The sequence below is a fragment of the Primulina huaijiensis genome, chromosome 18, assembly GCF_012295235.1.
Source record: "Primulina huaijiensis isolate GDHJ02 chromosome 18, ASM1229523v2, whole genome shotgun sequence".
Taxonomy (NCBI): Eukaryota; Viridiplantae; Streptophyta; class Magnoliopsida; order Lamiales; family Gesneriaceae; genus Primulina; species Primulina huaijiensis.
The window spans coordinates 4,054,534-4,065,850 of record NC_133323.1 but is presented as its reverse complement, the minus strand read 5'-3'; the positions used below and the strand labels follow the sequence as shown (position 1 = coordinate 4,065,850).

General features: G+C 35.2%; 1 protein-coding gene and 1 long non-coding RNA gene across 2 annotated transcripts; one reads left to right on the top strand and one right to left on the bottom strand.

Annotated features, from left to right (window-relative positions):
* Positions 1-800: 800 nt before the first annotated feature.
* On the bottom strand, positions 801-1,556 carry LOC140964325 (uncharacterized). The gene is made up of 2 exons (XR_012172871.1): positions 1,349-1,556; positions 801-1,269 (listed from the first exon to the last, which is right to left on the bottom strand). It is a non-coding gene; the product is annotated as an uncharacterized lncRNA (long non-coding RNA).
* An 81-nt stretch (positions 1,557-1,637) lies between these two features.
* Positions 1,638-4,230, top strand: LOC140964624 (aureusidin synthase-like). The gene is made up of 2 exons (XM_073424485.1): positions 1,638-2,274; positions 2,361-4,230. The coding sequence occupies exons 1-2, from the start codon at positions 1,638-1,640 to the stop codon at positions 3,989-3,991; spliced, it is 2,268 nt and encodes a 755-aa protein (XP_073280586.1). The 3' UTR covers positions 3,992-4,230.
* The last annotated feature ends 7,087 nt before the right edge of the window (positions 4,231-11,317 follow it).

Genomic DNA, 11,317 nt, shown 5'->3' with positions numbered 1-11,317 from the left:
ATATAAATAATATATATATGTATGTATCAAAATTTAAAATATATAAAACATATATATATATAAGAAATAATCGATTTTTTTTTATAAAAATTAAAGAAATTTTTCAAAGAAGACGAATCGATCGGACCGTTTTTAAAATCGGTTCACCGTTCAAGATCAGTCCACGGGTTCTTGATCTGTTTTGACCGCTAAAATAGCTTACATGATTAGATTGGACAGGACCCGTGACTAATTCTTGGTCGAATTGATAAGTCCGATCAGGTTATAAAAACAATGAATTATTGTACTATAACAATCCTCCACCCAATAATTTTATTCCTTGCAATATATGATAATTGAATATATGAAATTGAATTTAATACCCATTAAGTATCGAACGCTTGTCATTTTTCCAAAAAGTTATAATTGATGATAACAATGCAACTCCAATATTTTAAACCGTATATCAACAACATGACATTTACTCTAATATCAATTATAGAATCAACCACTTCTCATTTAAAAAAAATAAAAAAAAAATTACTGTGAACTTTTATTTTTCCACGATATAAGATCGTGCGGGGTTATCAACCGACCTGCATATATAATTTTTTATTAAAATTTAAATGCGCTAATCCTCGCTGTCATCGAACTACTTTTCTACGCATCTTACCTGACCCTCTAAACTATTAATCATATAAAAATAGATTAAAGTGGTTGATTTTCATTAGCATGTATGATTAACTATATTATACATATATAGATAGATGTTACAATATACACAAATATATATAAAAGAGAATATTTACAGGGAATGGACATACAAACATCAACATAATTAAATTGCAAATCACGATTCAAGTCCAAATTTATAACCAGACAAATGCAAATTGAAATTGTGTATAGAATGCCAGATTTTTTGAGTGAGGTTTATTAAAATGTTTTTAAGTGAATAACTGGACTAGACTCATTTAAATTATTATATAAATTTCAAACTCGATTTTTTTGGAAGTTGATGAAATTTCTTCTTTCGATCTATTCCAACATGTTCTTTAATATTTTACTTAATCTACTTGCTATGAATAGTACGATTTTTTTAAATTTTATCATCGCAACAAGCATCATTCTCCTATAAAAATGTACCAAGAACCTTCAATATGTCATAGCCAAGAAACATGTCATCCATCACTCCACATCCTGCCACCACCCTTTACGCCGCCAAGATTCGTGGCGGCTCCTCCACCACATTCCCCTACGCTCTTCCCTTCACCAAACAAACACAATGTTCCCCTGTCCAAAAATTCAAACAGAGGCATAAAATTTCTTGCAGATCCAAAGACATCAATGACCAAGAATTTTCATCACCTACCAAGCTTGAAAGGCGGGACGTGCTTATCGGACTAGGAGGACTGTATGGGGCTACGGCTCTCACTGCCTCTCCGCTGGCCTTTGCCGCTCCTGTCCCTGGCCCGGATATCACAAAATGTGGCCCCGCAGACCTCCCACCAGGCGCAGCCCCCACAAACTGCTGCCCCCCACTTACAGGAAAAATAATTGATTTCCAGCTCCCTCCACCGCCATCCACCTTGCGTGTCCGCCCCGCTGCTCATCTAGCCGATGAAGCTTACATAGCTAAATTCAACAAAGCTGTGGAGGCAATGAGAGCCCTCCCCGAAGATGATCCTCGCAGCTTCAAGCAGCAAGCTAACGTTCACTGTGCTTACTGCGACGGCGCGTATGATCAAGCCGGATTTCCAAATCTGGAGCTTCAAGTCCACGGCTCCTGGTTGTTCTTTCCATTCCATAGATACTACCTCTATTTCTTTGAAAGAATCTTGGGAAAAATGATCGACGATCCCACTTTTGTAATGCCATATTGGAACTGGGATGCTCCCGGAGGAATGACTATTCCTGCCATTTACACGAATCCGAATTCTGCACCATTCGACAGTTTACGGGACAAAAGTCACCAGCCACCAACTGTAGTTGATCTGAATTTTAGTGGGTCGGGTTCCCCCATCAATCCTAATCAGCAAACTTCAAGGAACCTGACGGTCATGTACAGGCAAATGGTGTCAAACGCAAAAACCCCGCAGCTTTTCTTCGGCAGCAGTTATAAAGCTGGTGATGACCCGAATCCAGGAAGTGGGTCGATCGAAAATGTCCCCCACGGCCCGGTTCATCTATGGACAGGTGATTCGACGCAACCAAATTTTGAGGACATGGGAAACTTCTACTCCGCTGGTCGGGACCCTATTTTCTTCGCTCATCATTCCAATATCGACAGGATGTGGAGTATATGGAAAACCCTGGGAGGGAGGCGCCAGGATATAAAAGACCGTGATTATCTTGATGCTTCGCTTTTGTTTTACGATGAAAATGNTGCAGATCCAAAGACATCAATGACCAAGAATTTTCATCACCTACCAAGCTTGAAAGGCGGGACGTGCTTATCGGACTAGGAGGACTGTATGGGGCTACGGCTCTCACTGCCTCTCCGCTGGCCTTTGCCGCTCCTGTCCCTGGCCCGGATATCACAAAATGTGGCCCCGCAGACCTCCCACCAGGCGCAGCCCCCACAAACTGCTGCCCCCCACTTACAGGAAAAATAATTGATTTCCAGCTCCCTCCACCGCCATCCACCTTGCGTGTCCGCCCCGCTGCTCATCTAGCCGATGAAGCTTACATAGCTAAATTCAACAAAGCTGTGGAGGCAATGAGAGCCCTCCCCGAAGATGATCCTCGCAGCTTCAAGCAGCAAGCTAACGTTCACTGTGCTTACTGCGACGGCGCGTATGATCAAGCCGGATTTCCAAATCTGGAGCTTCAAGTCCACGGCTCCTGGTTGTTCTTTCCATTCCATAGATACTACCTCTATTTCTTTGAAAGAATCTTGGGAAAAATGATCGACGATCCCACTTTTGTAATGCCATATTGGAACTGGGATGCTCCCGGAGGAATGACTATTCCTGCCATTTACACGAATCCGAATTCTGCACCATTCGACAGTTTACGGGACAAAAGTCACCAGCCACCAACTGTAGTTGATCTGAATTTTAGTGGGTCGGGTTCCCCCATCAATCCTAATCAGCAAACTTCAAGGAACCTGACGGTCATGTACAGGCAAATGGTGTCAAACGCAAAAACCCCGCAGCTTTTCTTCGGCAGCAGTTATAAAGCTGGTGATGACCCGAATCCAGGAAGTGGGTCGATCGAAAATGTCCCCCACGGCCCGGTTCATCTATGGACAGGTGATTCGACGCAACCAAATTTTGAGGACATGGGAAACTTCTACTCCGCTGGTCGGGACCCTATTTTCTTCGCTCATCATTCCAATATCGACAGGATGTGGAGTATATGGAAAACCCTGGGAGGGAGGCGCCAGGATATAAAAGACCGTGATTATCTTGATGCTTCGCTTTTGTTTTACGATGAAAATGCGCAAATGGTTCGGGTCAAGGTCCGGGACTGTTTGGATTCCACGAAACTCGGGTACGTTTATCAGGACGTGGAGATTCCATGGCTGGAATCTCGGCCAAAACCTAAGGTCTCTTCTGTTTTAAGGAAACTGAAGAAACTCGTCAAAGCAAAGGCCGCAGATGTGCCAGGCCCGAAAGAAGTATTACCCGCAAAACTTGACAAAGTTTTGAAAGTCCTGGTGAAAAGGCCGAAGAAAAGAAGAAGCAGAAAAGACAAGGATGAGCAGGAAGAGATTCTGGTCATAAAAGGGATCGAATTGGACAGAGATGTTTATGCCAAATTCGATGTTTACATCAATGATGAAGACGACGTGGTGACCACGCCTGAAAATACGGAATTCGCGGGGAGTTTTGTGAATGTACCGCATAAACATAAGGAGTCGAAGAAGATTAAGACACAATTAAAGTTGTCAATCACCGATATCTTGGAGGATTTGGATGCGGAGGATGATGAACATGTTTTGGTGACTTTGGTTCCGACGAGTTCCGGTGAATCTGTGACCATTCACAGCATGAAGATCGAATTCGATTGATGATTCGAGCTCTTTTTCAACGATTTGATCATATCATTGGTCGCTCCCGATTTATTTCGAGTGTTTGTTCTTCATTTAATCTTTCCCAAAAAAAAAAGATATTTAGACTTTAAATAATTATTCAGTGCTAATTGATGAATTGAATAAAAACACATGTTATGTGTACATGTCGGAGACACGTAAATTCATCCTAGGTATGTATTTCTCCAAAGAATAATAATTCAACTCGTGTCAGTCTACACCTTTCTTTTTATTTCATATATTTATTTATATTCTCCATGTGGGTCTAATACATTAATATTTCTTTAAAGCAGCTTGTACAGATCCCATGTTGGGTCAGCTAAAAAGACGAGGAACGTTATTTTCCGATGTTCAATAATTAAAGTGATATTGCAAATATCACATTGCCAATACTTATCCACTTCGGTTTTCAACACGTATGATCGCTCCATTCCAAATACAAAAGCCACATATTTTTTTAATATCTCAAATGTATAGTCTATTTTTTATATTATTTTACCTATTAACTTCTATCATTAAATACACTAACTACTTTGAACAAAAAAATATAATTAATTTAAAGCATTCATCACATGATAATAAACTTTAAAATTTCTTTCTAACAATTACTTTTTTAATAACTTTCTTAAAATTTATTAATTTAAAATTTTTAGCACTGAATAATTATGAAATAAGTGGCATGAAAACGTATTATGCTCACTGACCATTAACTATTTCTTAGTCTCGATTTCTTCATTATGGGTCTCACCACTTAGAATAATAATATATAGAGGACCAATATCAATTTATCTATAGAACATAATATAATTCAGTGCATATATTTTTATATTTTTTTCATATACCTGTTATAATATTTGATTCATGTTATACATGTGATATTTATGTATTTCTATTTTAAAAGTGTGAGGCCCATTTATTCTAATGACAATTAATGATCAAACAATAATGGTTTGATTTAGATTTACAGCGGAAATGGTTTAAAATAATTTAAAACGGACCTCAGGGCCTAGAAAAATTTCGACATGACCTCCCTGTAAATAGGACATCTCGAAAAACTCAAGCAGCAATTTATATCAAAATATACTCCAACTAGAGTCATTAAAACAAAACCAAAGTCAACAACCTGAAGTCGCACTGGCCAGGACTAAACAGAATTTAAAATTTAGCAAATACTCACCAGATCATACGAACCACAGAATCGACTCAGAACATCAAGAAAACAACCAAATATCACTACAAATACACGAGACATCTCCCCGGCAAATAAACTACAATACAAGATTAAAACAAACCCCAGACATACATATAGACTAACTGGGAGACTCCACTGAACAGAACCAAGCAATCCAACCTCAATCCCGAGCTCCACTGGCGGAACCTCGGCCTGATGCTCCAAAACGACTCGAGAGATCTACCATGGTGCCCAATAGCAACCACAGCAGCCCCCCAGAAAACAACTGAGGTTAGGATTCTGGTATGAAACAGTTCAACAATAACAACAATAATCATATAATAAAATGTAATATGCAATTCATGAAAGGCTCAACGAATAATCGGGATAACATGAGCCAACAAACGGTACGATGACAACTGGGATAATGCTCGAGCAACAACACAAGGGAGCTACAACGTCATGCAGCTAAACCGTCCTGCCAAGTATGCGAGGTATGCCAAACTGTACTGAATAGCACCCCTGACTCGGTCTCCATACAGCTGATACGATATAACATGATGGCACAACAGAACGAACCAGATGACACAATCCCAGCGCTCACCTCAAAAGGCTGCACTAACCACGTGATTGTTCAATCACATCTACGGTCTCATGTGTATAGGCTTATCAGCCACACCATGATCCCGAGATAAACAACAGTGCCAGATAACAACGGATATCAACAATGGGCTAACAAGAACGATAGGGCTCAACATGAATGTCATAATTGTATGCTCTATGCTAAATGCCAATAATATGTCATAATAATAAACATGGATCACAACGAAGGCATTTAACAATTTACAATAGTCAACAAGTCATAAACACGATCCATGTAACACAGAATGACAATTAAACATAATTTATATTTTACCGTCGTATGTTACCGAATTGTAACATACCTATACCAACTTGACAATCCAATATCAACTTCACTTCAAGACTCTTGGCCTAAACAAAACCACAATAAGCCGATTATGAAAACTACATTCCACACCAATGTCTGATTTGGCACAAAAGAGCATAAAATTCATAACTCTCTCAATATTAACTCAAATCAATATCCGCCAATTGGAAATGAAAGATAATCTCAATTATCTAAGTTTATTTAGTTGAAACCATCTTCAGAATCTCAGTATATTATTCTCAGAATTTTCAAGAACACACTGCTACTTCCGAATTCGCGGACAGAATCTCATACACTGAGCAGTTCCAGAAAAACAAGCATAACTTGCTCAATTCTTAATGGAATTTAACAAATCTTATATCATTACGAAGAATACACATAGCTCTACAACTATTATTTGAATCACAAGTCCAGAATCCGAGCGCATAATTGACAAAAACTCAAATTACAGTAGGTGTCTTGCACAGCACAGTTGCAGAATTTGATTTTGGCACATTTGGTAGAAAAATCATAACAAATCTGTTTCTTATCGTAATTTGATGATTCTAGCGGCTATAAACAGAAAACTTAAACCACTACAAAGTTTATTTAGGTCATTTATACAAATTCAAACTACAAAAATCGCAGTAACTCAAAAACTGAAAAAATTTGCGCAGAACAGAGCACCGGAACAACAACTTTGATCTACCCGTATCCTTGCTCAAAATTCGCGATTTCTGTCTTGAATCAAAGCCTAGGATATTAGGAAGACACCCCTTCAGACCGATCGAGATTTCGACGCCGGACGGAGAAGATATCGTGATTTTTCCGTAGCCGCTACACAAGTGACGGGAATGGAGTTCTTCTTTCTTCTTTTTCCTTTTCTCTCGATTCTTCATTCTCTTATTTGGTAAGTTGTGTGTATGTATATGTGTGTGTGTGTGTGTGTGTGTGTATATATATATTGTGTATTTGGTTACTAAAATAGTAACTCAAGCCCATTTATCCCGGTCTGTATTTATTTTGCTCTCCTGTGTTATTCAAACTCTATATGTATTTTATATCGTTAAATTCTCCGATATTCTAAAATACATATTTTTAACACACTTCTTGAATTTATTTGGCATAAATAAATATTTTAATTTACAACTCAATAATTATTCTAATTATGCCATATTACCGGATAATTAATTACATGAACTTACAAAAAGTGTTTAAAGAACCAGGAGGATTATCACCTGCTTATTGAGTGGATTACCCATTAAGAATCAGAACGAATTAGAGGAGCAAGAATTGGTTGAGTTTTGGGGGTGATATATCTACTATGGAAGGAATGAATAGAGAAATGTTGTTAGTTTGCAATTCCAATGTTGTAATAAACTCACACTTGTGTTTTAGCATATATTTTGTAGTTTATGTTGAAGAAGTAGTTTTATTGTAAAGACGATATTATCATTTTTTAATAAAATGGGTAGACTGGTTTTATAATTCAGCACTACAAAGATTTGTTATTTTCTAATGAATAATTCGATAATCAGGTCGATGTCATTGGCACGGGTATCAGAGAGTGACAATTATTATATGACATAAGTGAGACGCCAATTAATATATATTTTAAATAAATGAGAAAATTGCATTTAATCTTTATGTGTTGTCAAATTTCAGTTCTATTATCGTAGTTTTCTAAATTTGATAATTTTAATCTTTTTTTTATACCATGAGTGTTGACGTGACACTATATACACTAGCATTATCTCGACACAACATAAAGGTCACGTCATACTAAAATTGAAAAAAAAAAAAAACAACAACAACAACAAAAACGATAAATAGACAAAATGACATGACTGAAATTTCCTTAAATAACTCTTCTTCATGTAAGATTAACTCGAGTACACACACTACGATTTGGATTCTTTCAGAGCTATGGACACACCGACCAACCGAGTATAATCAATGCTAGCATAGTGACACACACGTTACTAAATCTTTAGAAATTAGTTGAGAGAAATGTAGAAAAAGAACGGTGAGATTTGTTAAAATTAATAATTACATAAAATAAAATATCTATTTTAATGAGATAAAATTGGAAATATTTTTTTTACGATAAGTCATACTAATATAGTTACTCTAATGATCTTAAACTTTATAATATAATATATATAATATTTTTAACAGAAAATAGAAAAAAAATCAAATTTTGTAATAATATTTCATCAAAGGTTTGCATAGTTTTTAAATTTTTTAGTGTCGTATATCTACTGAACCTTCAATGGATATATAAATTTATATTAAAGATGAACAACCAGCCGTTGTTCTCACCTATATCATCGGGTCGTTGAAGCAGCCAGATGTGACATTTATTATCCGAGTACATTTCTTTTTCTATTATTAGAATATATTATACTGTAGACATATTCCAAACTCCTTCAACTTCTTCTTTTTATTTTTGGAATTAATAATGGACTCACTTTCGACAATCTAATACCGACGACAGTCCTTTATTCTTCAAAAAACCGACAGTTCTTTTCAATTTATCAGATTATTTTCGTTAATAATTTAAATTTTGACCATTTTGTATTTGAAAAAAACTCTCAGAGACCGTCTCATGATTACAATTTTTGGAAAAATCTTATATTTGACTCGACACAAGAAAAAACATTATTTTTTACACCAAAATATTATTTTTCGATCTATATTTGGGTAAGATATATATGTCTCGCAAATATAATCTTATATCTGACTCGACACAAGAAAAAACATTATTTTTTACATCAAAATATTATTTTTCGATCTATATTTGGGTCAGATATATATGTCTCGCAAATATAATATATACATAAGATCATTTCACAAAGACACGTTCTTTTCTATCTCACTCAATCAATTAACTCCAATATGATATACAAAGAGCTCGTAGACAGGGACGGAGTTAGACTTTTTATCAAGCAAGGGAGATTTTTTTTTCAAATTAAATAATTATTATATATATTTCATGGATTCAAAAAGGGGGAAACAGAAAAAAATAAAAAAAATAGTATAATAATAAATCAATTACTATAATGTAATGAACGTTAGTCAGTGAACTGAAACTAATACAAATCAAATCAAGAATAATAAATAAATACTAATGAGATTGAAATAAAATAAAATAATTAGTACACAATAAATGAGCAATACTTTATTTTGCAAGAATATTATATTGGGTTAATTAATGATCGATTACCAGAAACATGAACAAATTTATAAATTCTGGAGTGAGATTTAGAATTTTTAGTTCTAATTTAATATTTGAGATTTAAAAAGAATCCAACGAAAGTTTAAAATCATATTTTTTTTAGTTTTATCAATTACTTTTCATTTTCACATTAAAATTTTATATTTATAATTTTTTTAAAAAGATATTCATGCACCAACCGATAAAAAAAAAAAAAGAAGAAGGAAGCTACCTGGTAACCCATGATTTTCTATTTATTAGAGGGAAAATTTATTTTTGGTTCTGTATGCTTTCACGGACGACAATAGTATGACAAAATCGTGCAGACAACTTCACTTATCTTGCTTGAAAGTGTTTCACGTGTTTTTCAACTCGGCCAACTAATTTGATAGCGAGACTGCACTTGTTAACGACATCAAGAACCATTTACCTACCCATTCGGTCCTTTCCTGAACCAGAAACAAAGCTGGAGCCCAAATCCGAACCAAAAACAGACCTTTGCGGAAAAATTACAATTTTAGTACTGGAAGTTGTTTTGTTTTGGACATTAATATTATAACACGTCAAAATTTGGTTTTCATTCATTAATGATTTTTTTTTGGATTTGGTCATTTTCTCTTCGGAAGCCGTTAAAACCAATGCATATTGCTTATTAATAGTGATCTCTCCTATATAGCTTATATGGTGAGAATAAAATCTATGTTATACATATTAAGATTCATCTAAGTAGAAATAAAGCATGCTGATGTTGTTCAAAATATATCGAATGGAATTGGACAGATAGCTATGTGTAAAACCAGCAAATTAGTATAGTGAATCAAAATAGTAGTACAATGTTTAAATAAATCAAACCGATGTCTGTAGCGTGTACAGTTTCCTTAAAACAGATTCGTCCCCTCCAATATGTGCTTTGAGGATCGTCTTGGACATCTGTTTCTCAGGATACAACGGAACAACCAGCAGTGACTTAACACGAGGCACTACTACGGAGAACTGAAAACATACCTTTACTTTATAACCGAGATTTAACGGAGGTCAAATGGAAAGATGACAATATGAAATGCAAGAGAGTGTNTGGACAGATAGCTATGTGTAAAACCAGCAAATTAGTATAGTGAATCAAAATAGTAGTACAATGTTTAAATAAATCAAACCGATGTCTGTAGCGTGTACAGTTTCCTTAAAACAGATTCGTCCCCTCCAATATGTGCTTTGAGGATCGTCTTGGACATCTGTTTCTCAGGATACAACGGAACAACCAGCAGTGACTTAACACGAGGTACTACTACGGCGAACTGAAAACGTACCTTTACTTTATAACCGAGATTTAATGGAGGTCAAATGGAAAGATGACAATATGAAATGCAAGAGAGTGTTTGAAAGATATAAAATTTTCATGCATATGAAATGAGGAAATGAACCCACTATTTATAAGCCCCAAAATGCACACCAAGAGTCATGCAAGATTAATTAACTCAATTAATCCTATTAACTCAAGAATATGAAGAGCCAAAACTCTTCAATTAACTCAAAAATGTGGAAAGTTAAAAGGCACTTCCACAATAATGAGCCACAACTAACTCAAAAATGTGGAGAGCCAAAAAACACTCTCACATTCATGAGACATAATTTTTATTCAAATTCTAAGTTTGATTCAAATTTCCAACTACTAATGCCTAATATTTAAAAAAATGAGACAAAATGCTCAATGTTTTCCTTTATATTTGTTTATGTATATTTTAATATAAGTGATACAGGTTATTCTAGCCACAAGAAGAACATAATACCCTAATTTGCAATACTCGATAGATTTATTAGCTTCGAGCGAAAAAAATGACTCAAAAAATCAAAGTTATTTGATAAAAAAATCACAAGACTAAAATTACAAAAAGCTAAATTCTAGAAGAATTGAATGAAGAGACAGAAACTAGACAATATGGTATTGATATATTATATTATTCTAATTAACTTAAATCTTAAATTTTAACG